This window comes from Cololabis saira, chromosome 23 (genome assembly GCF_033807715.1).
Source record: "Cololabis saira isolate AMF1-May2022 chromosome 23, fColSai1.1, whole genome shotgun sequence".
Lineage (NCBI taxonomy): Eukaryota > Metazoa > Chordata > Actinopteri > Beloniformes > Belonidae > Cololabis > Cololabis saira.
This window is the reverse complement of record NC_084609.1, coordinates 4,586,141-4,607,158: the sequence shown is the minus strand read 5'-3', so window position 1 is coordinate 4,607,158 and position 21,018 is coordinate 4,586,141. Positions and strand designations below refer to the sequence as shown.

The following is a 21,018-nucleotide window of genomic DNA, read 5'->3' as shown; positions in this document are numbered from 1 at the left end:
CGTACAAATGTTCCCCGACTCGGCACGCTGTGGCCGTCAACATATTCAAATTTCATGAAGCTGGGATTTAAGGAAATTTTATGTCAAAATCCATGCCAAATGGCCCCATTCATTCGGATGGGATTTTTTACGACGGTGAAAAAAAAAAGAATTGTCTATCATGTAGCCTGAACCGCAACGTGCACCCATGCATGGCATACATCGTTAGATGCGTCTCCATGTTGCCTCGATGGGCATTACTTTTTTCAGTCAAAAGTGTGACCGTGGGGGGCGCTAGACGCCAAAAAGCGCGCCCCATTTTTAACTATTGGGAGCACAGGAATGAATGCAATACAACCGTAAACACCTCAAACTGACATAGAACCACCCCGAACACAACCACTACAGCCCCAAACCAAAGCGGCGAGAGGGGTCGAATGGGCGGTAGGGCATGCCCATATCAAAATTTCATGAAATTTTCTAGTTATTAGGGCCCGAGCACTTGCAGTGCGAAGGCCCTATTGTATTTGCAGGAATTTTTATTATTATTATTTTTTTTTTTTTTCTTCTGACAAAGTGATGGCCTTTTTGCCCCCCTTAACATGCCCAAAAAGTCACCAAATTTTGCACCCAAGTCAGGCCTGGCGAAAAATTTGATATTTAATGGTTTGCATTAATGGACGTGGCAAAATGGCTCAACAGCGCCCCCTTGAAAACTTTGTGCCTCAAGCCCCACGATACGGTTTGACGTACATGCACGAAAATCGGTACACACCTGTATCATGGGACAACTTAAAGAAAAGTCTCTTGGCGTCATGCCCGAAACCGAACAGGAAGTCGGCCATTTTGAATTAATCGTGTCACTTTGGCGCAATTTATGCCATTCCTTCGGCAGTTAATTCAGCCCGAACCGTAACGTGCACCGAGGTGTGTTATACATCAAAATGTTCGTCTCCATCCTCCGACACCACGCATTACTTTTCTCTTTCAAAAGCGTTACCGTGGCGACGCTAGACGCCAAAAAGCGCGCCCACCCTTCATCTGGTTGGTTCAGACAGAAAAAACTTTGCGCCTCAAGCCCCATAATACGGTTTGACGTACATGAACGAAAATTGGTACACTCCTGTATCATGTCGCAACTAAAAGAAAAGTCTCTTGGCGCCATGGCCGAAACCGAACAGGAAGTCGGCCATTTTGAACATTCTGAATTAATTGCGTAATTTTGTAGCAATATATGCCATTCCTTCGAGAGTTAATTCAGCCCGAACCGTATTGTGAACCCAGATGTGTTATACATCAAAATGTGCGTCTCCATCCTGCGACACCACGCATTACTTTTCTCTTTGAAAAGTGTTACCGTGGCGACGCTAGTCGCCAACAAGCGCACCCCCCCTTCATCTGATTGGTCCATATTTGATAGTTCCCCAAAAGTCACCAAATTTTGCATGCAAGCCAGACTTGGCGATAAATTTGATATTTCATGGTTTGCATTAATGGGCGTTGCCTAACGGCTCAACAGCGCCCCCTAGAATACTTTTATCTGCCATAACTTTTGAATGGTTTGACATAGGAAGTTGTGGGTGGTGTCATGGGACTCTGTAATGAGTCCTTGACCTTCATTGGCCTTAATTAGCCCCGCCCCTTCTTCTGATTGGTTGTCCCTTTTTTCTGCTATAACTTTTGAATGGTTTGACATAGGAAGTCGTGGGTGGTGTCTTTTCTGATATGCTTATGGGGGGCGGTGGCCGTGAGTGCGAGGGCCCGTTCATTGCTGCTTGCAGCTTTAATTATTATTATTATTATTATTTTTCTGACGAAAGGAGGGCCTTTTTGCCCCCCTAAACGTGCCCAAAAAGTCACCAAATTTTGCATGCAAGGCAGGCCTGGCGAAAAATTTGATATTTAATGGTTTGCATTAATGGGCGTGGCAAAATGGCTCAACAGCGCCCCCTTGAAAACTTTGTGCCTCAAGCCCCACGATACGGTTTGACGTACATGCACGAAAATCGCTACACACCTGTATCATGGCACAACTTCAAGAAAAGTTTCTTGGAGCCATGCCCAAAACCGAACAGGAAGTCGGCCATTTTGAATTAATTGTGTAATTTTGGCGCAATTTATGCCCTTCCTTCGGCAGTTAATACGGCCCGAACCGTAACGTGCCCCCAAGTGTGTTATACATCAAAATGTGCGTCTCCATCCTCCGACACCACGCATTACTTTTCTCTTTCAAAAGCGTTACCGTGGCGACGCTAGACGACAAAAAGCGCGCCCACCCTTCATCTGATTGGTTCAGACCGAAAAAACTTTGCGCCTCAAGCCCCATAATACGCTTTGACGTACATGAACGAAAATCGGTACACACCTGTATCATGTCGCAACTTAAAGAAAAGTCTCTTGGCGCCATGGCCGAAACCGAATAGGAAGTCGGCCATTTTGAACATTCTGAATTAATCGCGTAATTTTGGAGCAATATATGCCATTCCTTCGAGAATTAATACGGCCCGAACCGTATCGTGCACCCAGATGTGTTATACATCAAAATGTGCGTCGCCATCCTGCGACTACACGCATTACTTTTCTCTTTCAAAAGTGTTACCGTGGCGACGCTAGACGCCCACAAGCGCACCCCCGCTTCATCTGATTGGTCCATATTTGATAGTTCCCCAAAAGGCACCAAATTTGGCATGCAAGCCAGGCCTGGCGGTAAATTTGATATTTTATGGTTTACATTAATGGGCGTGGCAAAATGGCTCAACAGCGCCCCCCGGAAAACTTTGTGCCTCAAGCCCCACGATACGGTTTGACGTACATGCACGAAAATCGCTACACACCTGTATCATGGCACAACTTCAAGAAAAGTCTCTTGGAGCCATGGCCGAAACCGAACAGGAAGTCTGCCATTTTGAATTAATTGTGTAATTTTGGCGCAATTTATGCCATTCCTTCGGCAATTAATACGGCCCGAACCGTAATGTGCACCCAGGTGTGTTATACATCAAAATGTGCGTCTCCATCCTGGGACTACACGCATTACTTTTCTCTTTCAAAAGTGTTACCGTGGCGACGCTAGACGCCAAAAGGCGCGCCCCCCCTTCATCTGATTGGTCCATATTTGATAGTTCTCCAAAAGTAATCAAATTTTGCATGCAAGTCAGACTTGGCGATACATTTGATATTTCATGGTTTGCATTAATGGGCGTGGCCTAACGGCTCAACAGCGCCCCCTAGAATACTTTTATCTGCCATAACTTTTGAATGGTTTGACATAGGAAGTTGTGGGTGGTGTCATGGGACTCAGTAATGAGTCCTTAAGCTTCGTTGGCCTGAATTAGCCCCGCCCTTTCTTCTGATTGGTTGTCCCTTTTTTCTGCTATAACTTTTTAATGGTTTGACTCCCGCTTCCTGATTCAAACGTCTGCCGGCCCCGCCCCCCGACCAATCAGTGGCGAGTAGGGTGATGACGGCCCCGCCCCCCGACCAATCAGTGGCGAGTAGGGTGATGACGGCCCCGCCCCCCGACCAATCAGCTGTTGTAATGTGGTGACGTTAGAAACAGTCCCGTGCTCAGCCCGGTTAGAACCTCGGTTGAATGGTTACAGAAAAAGTAATAAAAAATAGTAGTGTTTTACTAATATTTATACCTTACAAATATTTAAAAAATTAGGAAAAAAAAGTTCTAGACATAATATCGCTATCTTGGTCTGTCCTAAGCCAGTAAGTCAAAGTGAGGTATCAGCTGAGATATAGCTCAACCACATCATTGCGGTCTTTGGTGCCGGTGGTTGGGAGTTCGAGCCTGGCAGCATGCTGAAAATTTTGAAAGCAAATTTTGTGTTTTTTTTACATCAAGATGTGCGTCTCTTTCCTGCGACGACTCACATTACTTTTCTCTTTCAAAAGTGTTACCGTGGCGACGCTAGACGTGAAAAAGCGCTCGTCCCCTTCATCTGATTGGTCCATATTTGATAGTTCTCCAAAAGTCACCAAATTTTGCATGCAAGTCAGACTTGGCGATACATTTGATATTTAATGGTTTGCATTAATGGGCGTGGCCTAACGGCTCAACAGCGCCCCATAGAATACTTTTCTCTGCCATAACTTTTGAATGGTTTGACATAGGAAGTTGTGGGTGGTGTCATGGGACTCTGTAATGAGTCCTTGACCTTCATTGGCCTGAACTAGCGCCGGCCCTTCCTCTGATTGGTTGTTCCTTTTTTCTGCTATAGCTTTTGAATGGGTTGACATAGAGAGTCGTGGGTGGTGTCATTTCTGATATGCTTATGGGGGGCGGTGGACGTGAGTGCGAGGGCCCGTTCATCGCTGCTTGCAGCTTTAATTTATTGTTGTGTTTTGATGTATTTGATGTAAGTCCAGTGGATATTTAAAGCTTACAGAAGGCTGCATTTAACTGCTGCTATGTCATTCCTGCAGTATTTCTGCAGGTGTTTTGGTCACTGCTATTATTTGTAATATATTATATTATTTGTAATCACCACAAATTATCTGTCCCCATATGATAAAATCCATCATCCCCCCTGATTTCTTTTTTACAACTGGAGTACTGAAAATGACTGATGGCGCAAGTGAGGTCTGAAGGAGGACGAGGTGGCAAAACAGAGTAAAAACACAGCAAATGGACAACAGCGTTACAAAACGCTTCATGTTTCTGCCAAAGAGCGGTAGATAAAGAGACAACAAAATAGGTAGAATGAGAGAGACGAACAACAAAAGAACAGACGAACCGAGAGAGGCACAAACACAATTAAGCGTATGCGACAGGAGAAGCTTTAGCATGTCAAAGGAAGACGAGGGAGGAGGTTGGAGGGAAGGAGAGGCGATAAGGTGACGGAGCTGTACGGGGGGGAAAAGAGCCGAGCAGACGTAGAACCGGGCGATAACACTTGTTTGAAGTTCATTAAAAGCCACTTGATTGGGTTAGGTTGAGTGACTGACTGGATAGTAACGTGGCGGGAGAGACGAGAACGCGCTGTGACATTATTCACAAAGTCATTATAGATAAATGACACACGGAGGGCTGTACGAGTTTGGCGGTGGAGGAGAGGAAGGTGGCGGCGCGTGCATGTTTGCTCTTCCAAATCTCATTCTTATAAGAACGAAGGGTCATATTTGGGGGAATGGAAACGAGCGGGAGAGCAAAGAGAGATGCAATCCATTTTTAATCACATCTCTTCCAGTTAATACACATGAACAATGGGGACAATAAATCTGATGTGCTTTGTGGAAATGAAGGCACGGAGGGCGGTGGAGTATGACGGGGAATCTTTAAGACACAGATGCACTGGTGATGAACGGTTATGAGGTGACGGCAAGGAAAACGCATATGTGTTTGAAGATAATAGTCCAGAGCAAGAATCACACCACCCATCTATGCCACATTTGTGCCTTATGGCTCACCCACACGCTTTTGTTAAGAAAATACTTCCTTCTTTGTTGCCAGATTTGGCAAAACAGCTTAACCCTTGTGTTGTCTTTGGGTCAAGGGAGGAGGAAGGGAGAAAAGAAGGAATAAAGGAAAGAAGGAAAGGAAGAAAGGAGAAAAGAAGGAAGGAAGTAGGAAAGGGAGTAACGAAGGGAGAAAAGATGGAAGGAAGGAAAGAAGGAAGTAAGGAAGAAAGGAGAAATGAAGGAAGGAAGTAGGAAAGGGAGTAAGGAAAGGAGAAAAGATGGAAGGAAGGAAGGTAGGAAGGAAGGAAGGAAGGAAGGAATGGAGGAAGGAAGGAATGAAGGAAGGAAGGAAGGAAGGAAGGAAGGATGGATGGGAGAAAAGAAGGAAAAAGGAAGGAAGGAAGGAAGGGAGAAAGGAGAAAATAAGGAAGGAAGTAGGAAATGGAGTAAGGAAGGGAGAAAAGATGGAAGGAAGGAAAGAAGGAAGTAAGGAAGAAAGGAGAAAAGAAGGAAGGAAGGGAGAAAGAAAGGAAAGAAGGGAGAAAAGGAAAGAAGGGAGGAAGGAAACAAGGAAGGGAGAAAGGAAGGAAGGAAGGAAGGAAGGAAGGAAGGAAGGAAGGAAGGAAGGAAGGAAGGAAGGAAGGAAGGAAGAAAGGAGAAAAGAAGGAAGGGAGTGGGAAAGGGAGTAAGGAAGGGAGAAAAGATGGAAGGGAGAAAGAAAGGAAAGAAAGAAGGGAGAAAAGGAAAGAAGGGAGGAAGGAAACAAGGAAGGGAGGAAAGAAGGAAGGGATAAAAGAATGAAGGGAGAAAAGAAGGATGGAAGGAAGGAAGGAAGGAAGGAAGGAAGGAAGGAAGGAAGGAACGAAGGAAGGAAGGAAGGAAGGAAGGAAGGAAGGGAGAAAAGATGAAGGGAAGAAGGAGGGAGAGAGCAGGAGGAAAGAAGGAAGGGAAGAAGGAAGGAAGGAAGGAAGGAAGGAAGGAAGGAAGGAAGGAAGGAAAGAAGGAAGGAAGGAAGGAAGGAAGGAAGGAAGGAAGGAAGGAAGGAAGGAAGGAAGGAAGGAAGGAAGGAAGGAAGGAAGGAAGGAAGGAAGGGAGAAAAGAGGAAGGGAGAAAAGAGGAAGGGAAGAAGGAACAGGAGAATTAGGTCATTTTGACCCGAAGACAGTACAAGGGTTAAGCAAAGACTTCCTTCTTTGTTGCCAGATTTGGCAAAACGGCTTAAACTAGGACCCAAGCACAATACTGATTTAATGGGTTGAAACCAAGTGTAAATTAACTCGTGTATTTAAGCTCGTATTGTGGGTCATTCAGGTATCAGGAAAGCGACTAAAATACTTTCTACTTGGTCGGGTGAAAGCAAACCCAGCTCCGATGGCTGCGTGGGCGAGAGCCGTCAATCCTCACACGAGCTTCCAGCACCTCAGACATGGGCATGTATGTTTCTGCGTGTAAACAAACACGACCAGATGTACGACTATAGTGATCGCTGACAAATGTTCCTGAGGCCAAGAGGACTTTTATTGACTTGGACAAACATGCATGTACATCCCTGAGTTGGCTGCAGATGCTGATGATGTTGGCAGCTGTTTCACTGTTGCTGCTGGGATTTATGGGAATATAAAGTTGATGTAATGTTGGTGCCGTCATCATAACTCCCTGCCCACTCAACCCCAGACAACTGAGATGTAACACCCACGCACCAACACAAACTACAGGAACACGCGCGCCCTCATGAATATGTATATCGTCCTTCAGCTGAGCGACGTCATGTGAGTGATAATGAAACGACTCCAATACGGTCGCAGGGAATGTTGCAGATGAAAAATGCCCCAGTGTTTAAACGGGTTCCTTGTTTCTGGGTGTCACACTAAATGTTCTTCAAAGTTTAAAAGCAAATTTAAAAAACAACTAAAAACCAAACACCTGCCAGTGGGAGATGTTTGGATTTCTATTACAAGCAAACTAAAGTAGAGGTGAATTTAATTAGCGACACTGTGAAGAGTTTTCAGTGACACTTCTACTTCCTCAGCTTCACATTAAAAGGGCTGGCTGTATCTTTAATTGAAATATATATATATATATATATATATATATATATATATATATATATATATATATATATATATATATGCCGTATTTTCTCGACTATAAGCCGCACCTGCATATTTACTTCATGTACAGAAGGATTTTGAACTGTAAATGATGTACATGTTTGTACCTAAATAGATCCTTTCCTAACAGTGTTTTTTAACACGGCTCTCGGCGAAGGCGGACGCTTTTCTGCTCCTCTCCCTTATCCATCTGCCCTGCTACTGCTTTTGTCCTGTCTCGTCTTCAGAGTCTCTCCTTTTCACTCCTCCGAAATTCTACAATCATGGAATTGATTAACTGGTCTCTCAGCACAATTGACCAAATTTTTGCGACAAGAAGTCAGGGGGTAAGGGAGCCCTCTTGCCCCGATGGGAATTTTTTTGCTGGATACACAATGGATTCCTACAAACATTGGAAACCGTTGTGTTTGGCGATCCTGTCTGTCGAGGACGTTGAAGATGCCTTCATAATTGGATTTATGATAGCAGGATTTCTCTTGATCGGAGGAGGGGGATTCCTGCTGTACCGACAAACGCGTAAGTTGTCGACAGCTGTTTTGGCTCTTTCAGAGCTGCCGGACGGGGCTGAAGGGACAAACAAAGGGGTCAACGCTCAGACTTTAACGTTGGGGGAGCAAAGCCATAAGCTGGATGTGATTCTCGAACAGAATCGCAGGCTGGCAGAGGTCTTTGAGCTCATTGGCAAGATGGAGAAGACCTTGGAGAAGTTGGAAGCTCGGCTTGGCGGGAACTGATCACAAATTCGTCTGATTGAAGTCGCCATTGATGAACCAGAGACTAAAGGCAGACGGAAAATTACTGAGTCTGTCTGTTTGCAATATAATTGTTGATTCTATAATCTGGCCTTGACAGGGCGGTTTGGCCGATCGCTTTAGTCACAATCTCCCTGGTGGAATGTAAACAAGGGTCTCTGCCCCCACTAACCCTCCCCTCTCCACGAACATCTGTGGACCTGTTTTCAGAACTGACAGAGCCGACTGATAACATCAAGGACATCGAGGAGCAGCTCTGAGTGAAGTTCACGGACTTACTGCTTACACACACACTTGCTGATAACCACACCTCCCTCATTCTCAACGCCTTCCTCGGCCCCCCCTCTTATCAGCCCCCCCCAACGCAGTCTCCGGGTTTCGAGCGCCACGAAAACGCGGCGATCACCTGGATGTACTGTGCCGGGAATTGCGTCATGACGTTCTCCGCGCGGCGCTGGTTTGATCGAGATATCCCAAATGATTAATTACCATGTAAACGGAATATTCAGAATGTTTCAGTAACCACAATATTAGCAATAACCCGAATTTTGACTGCATGTAAACGTAGTCTGTGCGAGCGTTGCTGCGTCCGCGTGTGTCGTAATCAAGGACTTCTACTGAACGGTCAAAGACAAGAGTACCCGTTAAAAGCACGACTCACTAAAAATGCAGTGGACTTTTAAAAAAACAGATCCGTCACCTCTGTTCCTTCCCTTTATAATTATGTCTCATTCTCCCAGAAAGCTGCCTGTGTGGTTCATCCCACCTCTATCTCCCTGACCCTTCTCGTTTCTCATTTCAACCTTCTCACCGATGCTCCTCTGCTTCCCACTCCTGTACGACTCCCTTTTCTTCTCAGGGACCTACTTAGATCTGATAATTAGAGGCCGGTGGGAGGTGTGAAGGGTGGAGATAGGGAAAGTGACAGAGTAGGAAGCAGAAAGAGAACTGTGAAAGTAAAAGCCCTTGGCGCAGTTTGAGGCAGAGGGGAGAGGGAGGGTGAAAGGAAGAGAAGGGGCCGTAAATATCGCAGCGTAAGGTGTGAAGATGAAGAGCATCCTAAGGTCCGTGTGTGTGAGAATACGCACACGTACTGTACCTATCCTGTGAAAACCAAAAGCTTCTCGGTCTGTTTTATCAGATCCAGCAGAGCTGAGGGCAGAGGTTACTCTCTGGTTTTCTGTTTACTCTGTTTTCCTCCACCGCTTCTCTTCCTTGTTTTTCCCCCACAATTCATTCCACACCTGTAATTTCACCAAATACCTCTTTAGTGGCTACATGTCTGAATGTTTTGCTTCAAAAGTGAAAATGACCTCTGTTAGAAAAAAAAAATAGAGACTTTGACCTTATTTTCTTTTCTTATTTTTTTTTCTCTTATTATTATTATTTATTTATTTTTGTTTAATTAATGTTATGAGAAGTAAAAAAAAGGGGGGGGGGGTATTGATAATTATATTGTTATTGTAAAACTTATTTTTTTCTTTTTTTTTCTTGCCCTCAATAAAGATATCTATCCAAAAAAAAGTGAAAATGACAAATTATTACCCTATTTTTTCTTTTTTTTTTTCTCGATAATGAAAAAAAAAATCTAATCAAATGCTGAAATTTGACTTCATAGATGTGTAGGTCTTTAAAAATAATGAAAAGCCACTGAAAGAACATCTAAGATAATATTTTTCAAATCTGTGACCTCTGACATTGAAAAACAGTGTGGATAAAATTGACCAAATCAAAGTTTAAATTGACTTTGATTTGGTCAGAAGGGAAACTTTGGAGCTTCTTTTAGAAATCATCTGGCTGCTTGTGTTTCTGTCCATCTTTACTTTCAACTTTAGCTGTTTAATCTTTCATTTTCACACTGCTTTAAAAAAAGAAAAACAGCTTTTGAACTTTTTTTTCAAAGTGATGCCAGCTATTTCGTTTCATGTTAAAATAGAAATCTGAATTTAATTTGAAAGAACAGTTTATTGCTATTAGGAAGGGTCTTCTTTCCCTACTATCAGCAAAAACCACTCCAAGTAACTTTGGACTCTCGTCCGGTTGTGTTTTTTTGCAACAACTGACATCAAAAGTTGGAGTTGGCAACGGAGGCGACGATCACAGCGACCCAAATCCCAGTTTTTTTCTTGGCTGTCTAAACAGCTCTGATGACACAAAATCTGCAATTTAGCATCCAGACCTATGGAGTGGACCCTCTGAGCAACAAGAAAAAAGCTAAAAATTGTCACTTTCGATTGCTCTTGTTAATAGGGCTTGGTCACCAAGGTGCATTCTGGGACTCGGCGGCCATGTTGGATGCCTTGTGAGTGTAAACAAACAGTGTGGTAGCACCAAGTGAACAGACGGAATACAAAAAAAAGATGTTAAAATGCCCGAAAGGAACTGGAATTTACCGGGATACCTTAAACAAGGAAGCCAAGGACCGGTATATGGAGAAAATAATGATTATTAACGGTCTGGATCCATATGAAATCCCTACTAGTAAGGATTTACTGCCGCAGTTCTGCACAACCGGTGTCTTAAGCTACCTTGTTTAGGAGTGTTTGGCAGCTGCTTTGGTAAATGTTTGACTCGCCATGTGTTTCAAAAAATTTGTATAATAGTACAACATACAGTACATGTTTTGTATTACTCTTACTTTTCTTTTCTTTTTTTGACCGCTATATTATGCTGAAGAGGCTCCGAGGCGTGAGCAATATTTTTGTTTTCCTCGTGGGATTATCGTTTTCCTCTGCAGCTACAAATAGAGTTAATAATTTTTTCCTCAACAAACTAGTTTTATCTGACAATTGGGGTTAATCGCACCTCAGAGAGCTGGCCAGCAACTGCGTCTGGCTGGAGAAGTGGGGAATAAAACCCGTGTGAAAGATCCGACCCCGGTCTGTGTGAGTGTTTGTTTGTGGTAAACTGTGGAAGGTTATGTTTGGGCGTTACAGCCGCATTCCAAGCGAGCCGACGACTCTTTTACTCTTTCACTCTGTTATCTCAGATACTCGGCCTCCGTGGTTCTGCCTCCGAGCAGGAAAGCGGTGAAAAGTTAAACCATTAGCGATCTTTTCCCCACGTCTGTTATGTGTGGAGCTGCTGCAGCTACAACACAGCAACGGGTTACCATGGTTACAGAATAACGGAAAGTAACGATTACAAGTACCGGTAGGCTAAAACGAAGACGGAGCACGTCTGTACACAGTGCGCAGTGGTCTGAAGAGCTGCTCAGGTAGCATCCAACATGGTGGCTCCGCCAGGTGATGACGTCAAGACGACCAAGCCCTATCATTACACATCCTCCTTTCCATCTTTCAAATACCCAAATGACTCTCCAGCTACAGCACCAGTGCATGAATCTAATTAAATCACCTGTCTCCACCATTCCCGTCTCATATCCAGTGGCCATTACTGTTGCCATGTAGCTTCTTTATTAAAATTATCATAACTTAATCAATACGTTCCTGTTGAATAAACCCCACAACATTGATCATCGCAGTCGAGAACTAGATATTGCAAAGGAGACAAGGATGTAGCATGAGCGGAGGAGATACTGATATGTATTCAGTGACATTAATATTTGGGTGTTTTGTATTTCCCTCCCAGCTGAATATATTAGGAGAAGATTTGGCAGCAGCTCAGGATATGAACATGTTGTGTTGTAGACGGGAGGAGAAGAAAGGGAGAGAGACTCCTGTGGTTTTCATCAGACAAAGAACAGGAAGTGTCCCCAGTTTCATCACTTTCTCATAGCGAGATTATGTGTGTGCTTTAAGGACGGGGTTTCGGTCGGAAAAAAGAGCTCAATATTCTGGTAAACAAACACTGGCCATCAAATAAGCAAGTGCAACCAATTCATATCAACATAAATGCAAGTGCAGTGGTGAGGAATGACAACCAGTACTCGAGTTGTAAAAAAATCAGGGGGGGTGGTGGATTTGATCATATGGGGACAGATAATTTGTGCTGATTACAAATAATATAATATATTACAAATAATAGCAGTGACCAAAACACCTGCAGAAATACTGCAGGAATGACATAGCAGCAGTTAAATGCAGCCTTCTGTAAGCTTTAAATATCCACTGGGCTTACATCAAATACATCAAAACACAACAATAAAAAACACTTTTCTGAACTTATCAATATGACTCTGTCCTTCACAGGATAAGTAAAATGGATCACTGCAAAAACTCAAAATCTTAACAAGAATATTTGTCTTATTTCTAGTTAAAATGTCTCATTTTAGTAAAACAATCTAAAACAAGAGTCATCACTGGAAAAAACAAAAATTTTCACCTGTTTCAAGTAGATTTTCACTTGAAATAAGTAGAAAAATCTGCTAGTGGAACAAGATTTTTTTGCTTGTAATAAGAAGATAAATCTTGGCAGATTTAGGTGTAATGAGATTTTTTTACTAAAATTAGACATTTTAAGTAGTATTATAATATTTTTTTACAATATTTGTCTTATTTCTAGTTGAAATTAGTAAAAAAATCTCATTACACTTAAAACAAGACTCATCACTGGAAAAAAACAACAATTTTCACCCGTTTCAAGTATTTCACTTGAAATAAGTCGAAAAATCTGCCAGTGGAACAAGATTTTTTTGATTTTCAAGTGAAAATGTACTTGAACAGGTGAAAATGGTCAAATAAGTTATTTTTCTGGTGTTATTTTTCTGGTGATGACTCTAAATGTTGAAATAGCAGTAAAACCACATTCATTGATGAAATGACATAAGGGATGGAAAGGGGGGATGGCAGTTTTACAGGGGGGGTGATTTTGACCATTTTTATTTCAGGGGGGGGATGCCATCCCCCCTCATCCCCCCTCAACTCCAGTACTGATGACAACCAGCTCTGAAACGGGGCTGCATGCACGCTCTTTATCAGTGAGACGTGTCGCCTAAGTCCTTGAGAGTAAGGAGGCCAAACAAGGACACGGCCTTGGTTAATGTGCCAGCAGGCGCGCGTCTGATCCCTGCACCCGTATCATCGCTGGCACGAATTAAAAGGCATCAACTGTACGACAAGACTGGCTTTAACACCAACCTGCAGTGCATGCTAACAACAAGCTCAACCAGTGGGGAGGCTTTGCCAGGCTCCATCATTAACACGGAGTTAAGAGATTATTCAGATCTCTGCCTGAAATCCCTTAATTGTAATAGTACACAAAAATTCATCAGCAGCACAAAGAGGCCATCTCCTTTCACAAAGATGATTTGTTGCCCCTTTGTGAAAATCGAAAATGCTTCGTGTGTGCACATGTTCTTAAGCACGTATGTAATTTATTCCAAAGCGGCATCTAAAAAATCTGGCAGCAAAATACACGACCTTGGATTTGAGGGGTTAATTAAAAGCAAATTAAAAGTCATTACGCCTGCACAACACCTGCTTTTTCTGAAACAACATGTCAAAAATGGACGTTATTAATGTGCTAATACCAAATCCCTGTTGCTTTATTTGTGATTTTACACAAAAGCAGAGAGTCCAGACATTATAATCCAAAGTTAATATTGACTAGCAGCGCCTTGGCTTAATTGGAAAAGTAAACCCGCAAAGACGCATGTTTGGACTCACTCAAGCAGACGGCTCAAAAGGATCACGGAAACAGCGGAAGAAGAAAATAATATCATATGTGCAGGTTGAACGGCTCAGGGGGTGGAGTGGATGGAATAACACAACTGAGAACAGACCGCTGTTGACCACAGTCTGCTCCTTCAGAAATTATGTGACATTGGTTTTGATTTTAACTCTTGTAATTGGTTTCGTGATTATTTGTCTCATAGACAACAATGTGTGATATTGGGAAATGAGCGTTCAATGTTCCTGGCACTGTCAAAAGGGGTTCCTCAAGGGTCTATCCTGGGCCCTATTCTGTTTTCGATCTTTATAAATAATATTACATCGGCTTTGACAAGCAGTAGCGCTCATTCTCTATGCAGATGATACAATTCTATACTGTTTTGCTGATACTGCTCAGTCGAATGTTGAAACCCTTCAAATAGCTTTTGACAAGCTACAAGATACACCTTTCAAGTTAAAATTATTACTGAATCCAAACAAGACAGTTTTTTTCCAGTAATGATGTTGACATCGACATTGCGGCTGGCGTCAGGACCCGGGAGGGTCAAAATATTGAAAGGGTTTCAGAATATAAATATCTGAATTGGAAAAAACTGCATTTAGCTAATGCGCGGCTCACAGTTAGAACATTTTGCAACCCTAACTCTAACCCTAACCTCGGGCTAGGATTAACAGGCCACTGACTCCCGCCAAACCCCTCCCCTGAAAGCCACAGTGAAGTGAGAGTAAGGCCCCTGTCCCAATACTCCCACTACCCCTACTTTTCATCACTACCCCTAAATTTTGCGTGTTCCCGTGAGGGTAGTGGTGTCCAATTCCTCTTTTCACCTAGTGGTAGTGTGCTTATTTAGGGGTAGTGGATATGAATCTGGCCCTTGAGAGCAAGGGTTTTCAGATGCACCCTAGTTGAACGAGGGCTAGAAAAATTTCCAGAATGCTTTTCGCCGTCATTTGCAGACTGAATAAAAAAAAAAACATGGCAGACATTTCTTATTTTTTAGTGAATAAAATCAATATTTTGAGTTAGTTTCTGCATAAAAATGCGTTTTGATTACATTTCTAGCGACAAATATATATTTTACTTTCATAATATTCACTCAGTGAATGTACATAATCACTCGCTTGCCCGTTGTTGCATTGTACCTTCAGATCTCGCCAGAATAAAGGCTGATTTATGGTTCCGCGTTACACCAACGCAGAGCCTACGGCGTAGGTTACACAGCGACGCGCGCCGTACTACGCCGTAGGCTCTGCGTTGATTTAACGCAGAACCATAAATCAGCTCCCGAGCTGGCAGGCAGTTTTGATCCCGAAATTTCCGGAGCAAATTTCTTAACAGGCGTAGCTACAACTGTTAGATTTCATCTATTAAACCAACATTTATTTTCCTAAATGATTTATTTCAGCTAGAGGTAATTCTCCACAGAGCTGCAGGTTCCTCCCCGTGACGACGGCGCAGGTTGACCCGGCCGTGATCTGCTGCTGCTGCTCCGAGCTGGCGGTTTTTCTCCGAAGACATCGGATCAAATTTCTTAACAGGCGTTATTTGGATAAACTGAGCCCAGGTTGGGGATCTTAACGGTTACTTTTACGCCTGAAAAAATATTAAAACTTAATAAAGGGGCATATTAACAGCTACAGCGGAAATTAAAACAGCTTTTATCTCTGGGCTTCCTGATATGGTGTGACGTATGTGCAAACGTAACTACGCAGTCGCTTACGTACCCGAACGTAAACCACGCAGTGACGTAGCACGCTAAATTTAGGGGTAGTGCTGAAAGTAGGGGTAGTGGGAGTATTGGGACAGGGCCCTAGGAAGATTTCAAGTGCCCTAAAATCTGTGGCTTCTTTTTTAGGGCTAGTGGTAGAAAGTAGGGGGTGTATTGGGATTGGCCCAAAATAAATAGAGGAATAGTAGATAACAATGCTTACTGTACCCGCAGGTCCAAATCACACACACCCTGACCTTGTTTGACCTCGTCCCGTTCCCCTGACGGTTACTGCAGCGACTAAAACCAGACTGGAACCCTCTCATGTGCCAGGGAGTGTCCGGGTTGGGAGGCTTTTCTCTCAATACACCTCTCTCTGCAACCGGCTCGTCCTCTGCAGCAGAGCAGCCTAATTACAGCGGGCTCTGCTTCGACGGGAATAGAACTGGCTGCCAATATTATTGATAATTCACAAAGACTAAGCTGTCGCAGGGAATAGGGTTGGGCGTATGGAAATGACTCAGTTTTATTAGCTTCCACTGCCCTTTGATGTGCAGTCAAGAACCAGACATGCCAGGAGACTGGTGCCAGATGGAAGCGATACTGCTGAAAGGTGTCTCCATCCCTTTAACACAACTTTTTTTTTTTTTTTGCATGTGAAATAAAACGATAGCTATTAGTCTGACATAGCAAAACATCTCCCTTCGGTTCATTTTACCGTTCAATCTAACTTTACCGGCTGGATGCAAAGTGACAGGCGTTTGCACCGGCCCTGTCAGACTTTGGCAGCTTTGCCCCGTCTTAGTAACTCTCCCCTGCTGACGGGGCAATTTGATGTCTGAACAAGCTGGACACAAATTACAAAGAAGAAAGAAAAAAGAAAATCCTTCAAACTCTTTTTGAATCGCGGCCCAGAGCGACGCTCACCTCGGGCTTCTTGACCCGGCCCTCCTGGAAGGAGCACGTGCGAGGATCGTGGGTGCAGTCGTGTCTGTATTTACACCAGTGGCACTGGTAGGGACTGCTCACACAGGACAGACACCTGCAAAACAAGCAGAGGGGGAATTAAGAGTTCTGAATCAGCAAATACTGTGTTTGACAACCAGATTACATTTGATTTCAACACTGAAGCACTGGTCAAATGTGGACAGTAGATGATCTATCTCCTTCGTATGTTGAATTCTTTTTCTGTGAGTCCAGTGATTCTCTGTCGTTTTGATCAGTCCTTCATTGAAAGCCTTTTAACGTATTCTTTTATTGTTGATTCAACAACTTGTCACTCAGGGACAGAAACGTCTTAACAGTGTGGTGAAAATCTGATCCAAGATTATTGGACTCAAGCAGAGAGACCTGGGCTCCCTATGGGAACAACAGGTTTTGAGGAAAACTCAGAGTATTCTGGGAATTGTAGTGATGTGGTTGTTGAGGACCCAAGCGCAGGAGAGCAGAGTAGGAGGCAGGAGTTCTCAACCAAATGGGTTTATTTACCAAAAACAAAGAACTAAAAGCGCTGCTGAGCAGGAACAAGAAACTAAAGACATCACAGGGATCAAAACTGGGCACAGGAACACAGAGGGAAGAACCAGTACGGACCGACAGGGAACCAAGGAATGACAAGACAAGTGAGGGGATAACGAGACATGACGAGACACAGGTGCGGACACAATCAGGGTGGATAGGACACAGGCGGGGCAAGACAGAAACTAAAGGCTGGGGGGAATGTCAACCTTGACAGGAATGTCTTAGAAAAAAGAATTTTCACTGCTCCTTCAGGACGTCGTTATGCCCAACCTGTGTGTAAGGGTAATCGCTTTTCCAAGTCTTTTATCCCCTCTGCTGTCCGGCTATTAAATTTATCCTTATGAATTTGTTTGGTATGTGTATTTAGGTACTGTGTACCTTCTTGAATGATATCATCCAGTGTTTGTATAGACTGTTTTTTATTTAATTTATTGGTATCAGCACTTTTTTAATGCAACAAATTGCAGATTTTTGCACACAGCTGCCAACTTTCTCTCTGTGTTTCTATTGAATGTGTTATGTGTGTGTTTGGGCGCCAGCTGCCGAATCAAATGGCCCCTCAAGGGATTAATAAAGTTGTCTTGAGTCTTGAATCTTGAATACTGTACATCAGGAATACATTCCTCATTTATTTAAATATATAAATATAAAATTCCAACATTTAGACTTACGATTTGTGCACGCTACAGTTGTAGAAAACAAAACTGGTGTTTGCAAACGCCAGGCCCGTCTCCTTGGACTTCAGATACAGCTGCACAATCTGATGGTCACCTAAAGAAAAAAGACAACCAAAAAGGACAGTTTAACAAACAGGGAAGGATAAAAAAAAATGTAAAACATTATAAAACAAAAATGTTAACATCAAATATTAAAGACAGGAATCTGCCTGCAGCCACAGGTGACCGGCTTGTTGCACCAGGATCTTTGAGGGGGGGGTTCTCTGGAGGAATCTTTGTTGGGTTGAGTCACCCTTTACTTCAATCCTTCCTTCCTTCCTTCTTTGCTCCTGCTCTCTCCTTCCTTCTTCCCTCCCTCTTTTCTCCCTCCCTTCCTTCCTTCCTTCCTTCCTTCCTTCCTTCCTTCCTTCCTTCCTTCCTTCCTTCCCTTCCTTCCTTCCTTCCTTCCTTCTTCCTTCTCCTTCCTTCCTTCCTTCCTTCCCTTCTTTCATTATTTGCTCCTGCTCTCTCCTTCCTTCTTCCTTCCCTCTTTTCTCCCTTCCTTCCTTCCTTCCTTCCCTCCCTCCCTCCCTCCCTCCTTCCTTCCTTCCTTCCTTCCTTCCTTCCTTCCTTCCTTCCTTCCTTCCTTCCTTCCTTCCTTCCTTCCTTCCTTCCTTCCTTCCTTCCTTCCTTCCTTCCTTCCTTCCCTTCTTTCATTATTTGCTCTGCTCTCTCCTTCCTTCTTCCTCCCTCTTTTCTCCCCTTCCTTCTTCCTTCCTCCCTCCCTCCCTCCCTCCCTCCCTCCCTCCTTCCTTCCTTCCTTCCTTCCTTCCTTCCTTCCTTCCTTCCTTCCTTCCTTCCTTCCTTCCTTCCTTCCCTTCTTTCATTCTTTGCTCTGCTCTCTCCTTCCTTCTTCCCTCCCTCTTTTCTCCCTTCCTTCCTTCCTTCCTTCCTTCCTTCCTTCCTTCCTTCCTTCCTTCCTTCCTTCCTTCCTTCCTTCCTTCATTCTTTGCTCCTGCTCTCTCTTCCTTCTTCCCTTCGTCTTTTCTCCCGTCATTCATTCCTTCCTTCCTTCCTTCCTTCCTTCCTTCCTTCCTTCCTTCCTTCCTTCCTTCCTTCCTTCCTTCCTTCCTTCCTTCCTTCCTTCCTTCATTCTTTGCTCCTGCTCTCTCCTTCCTTCTTCCCTCCCTCTTTTCTCCCTTCCTTCCTTCCTTCTTCCTTCCTTCCAACATCAAATATCCTAATAAAGACAGGAATCTGCCTGAAGCCACAGGTGACCCGGCTTGTTGCACCGGTAAAGGCAGGATCTTTTAGGGGGGGGGGGTTCTCTGGAGGAATCTTTGTTGGGTTGAGTCACCCTTTCCTTCAGTCTTGCGAGAAACAAAAGTTGCAGATTTCCCCGGGGACGGACATAATCCCCCCCTGAAACGTCTTTGAGCGAACCTTTGACAAGGTAAGAGGAGATGAAACAGCGGCAGAAACGGCGTGGGCTTGTGTGCGAGTGCACGCCGGCTTGTATCTGTATTTAGTGTGTTCTTTTGTGTGGCACTAATGAAGCAGCTCATGTTTAATTCATCACTCCCGCCACACATCTAACTGCTTTCTCTCTCTCCACCACCTCCGTACGACTCTATATCTTTACGCACAGGTCTCTTCACTTCCAGACTGGACTCCTTCTCCTTCTCCCCCTCATTCTCTCTAACAAAGAAGGAATCATTCATCAATCAGAGTAAAGCAGCCCTGACAACGGATCTGTCCTAATTAGGCCACCTAAATGTTACCTTGAAGCCTGTTAACATTATCCATCTTTCCCTCTCTTCACTCTATTTGTTCTTCCCTTTTCTCTCGGAAGTTTTGACTAATAGGTGCAAGCAGTACTGGAGTTGTAAAAAAAAATCAGGGGGGATGGTGGATTTTATCATATGGGGACAGATAATTTGTGCTGATTACAAATAATATAATATATTACAAATAATAGCAGTGACCAAAACACCTGCAGAAATACTGCAGGAATGACATAGCAGCAGTTAAATGCAGCCTTCTGTAAGCTTTAAATATCCACTGGGCTTACATCAAATACATCAAAACACAACAATAAAAAACACTTTTCTGAACTTATCAATATGACTCTGTCCTTCACAGGATAAGTAACATGGATCACTGCAAAAACTCACAATCTTAACAAGAATATTTGTCTTATTTCTAGTTAAAATGTCTCATTTTAGTAAAAAAAATCTCATTAGACTTAAAACAAAACTCATCACTGGAAAAAACAACAATTTTCACCTGTTTCAAGTAGATTTTCACTTGAAATAAGTAGAAAAAAATCTGCCAATGGAACAAGATTTATCTTGTCATTACAAGCAAACAAATATTGTTCCATTGGCAGATTTTTCTACTTATTTCAAGTGAAAATCTACTTGAAACAGGTGAAAATTGTCAAATAACAAGTTATTTTTCTGGTAATGACTCTTGTTTTAAGTGTAATGAGAGTTTTTGACTAAAAATTAGACATTTTAACTAGAAATAAGACAAATATTCTTGTTAAGATTTTGAGTTTTTGCAGTGTGTTTTGGCTGTTCTTCCATCTATGGAGCCACACTGCAAAAACTTAAACTTTTGCATTAACAAGAATATTTGTCTTATTTCTAGATAAAATGTCTCATTTTTTGTCAAAAAATTCTCATTACAGTTAAAATAAGACTCATTACTGGATAAAATAAATAAATAAAAAACAACAATTTTCACCTGTAAGTAGATTTTCACTTGAAATAAGTAGGAAAATCTGCCAGTGGAACAAGATTTTTTTGCTTGTAATAAGAAGATAAATCTTGTCCCACTGGCAGATTTTTCTACTTATTTCAAGTGAAAATGTACTTGAAACAGGTGAAAATTGTCAAATAAGTTATTTTTCTGGTGATGACTCTAAATGTTGAAATAGCAGTAAAACCACATTCATTGATGAAATGACATAAGGGATGGAAAGGAGGGATGGCAGTTTTACAGGAGGGATGATTTGGACCGTTTTTATTTCGGGGGGGGATGCCGTCCCCACTCATCCCCCCTCAACTCCAGTACTGGGTGCAAATTAAAAAAAAAGGAAGATGAAAAATGTGTGAAGCAGAAAAATCATGTACGTTTGCAAACAAGGGAAGCACAAAAGTACATGTTTACACATCTATGTTTGCAGGATTGCAGCATTAGCAGCTTTACATGTGGTTGGAACGCCGGTCTGAACAAATGTTTAGATTTACACAAAGCTTGCTCAATCTCCCCGTCAGCTCCACATCTATACAGGAATACTCTGC

The 21,018-nt window shown here is 43.0% G+C and overlaps 1 protein-coding gene across 1 annotated transcript in view; it reads right to left on the bottom strand.

Moving 5' to 3' along the window:
- LOC133424561 (collagen alpha-1(VII) chain-like) overlaps positions 1-21,018 on the bottom strand; it is a 153,072-nt gene that overhangs the window by 31,834 nt on the left and 100,220 nt on the right. The window contains exons 72-74 of the mRNA XM_061715236.1: positions 19,308-19,408; positions 17,726-17,825; positions 16,461-16,575 (exon numbers count right to left, since the gene is read on the bottom strand). Coding sequence (XP_061571220.1) covers positions 16,461-16,575; positions 17,726-17,825; positions 19,308-19,408 — 316 coding nt within the window. The remainder of the gene's footprint in view (positions 1-16,460; positions 16,576-17,725; positions 17,826-19,307; positions 19,409-21,018) is intronic.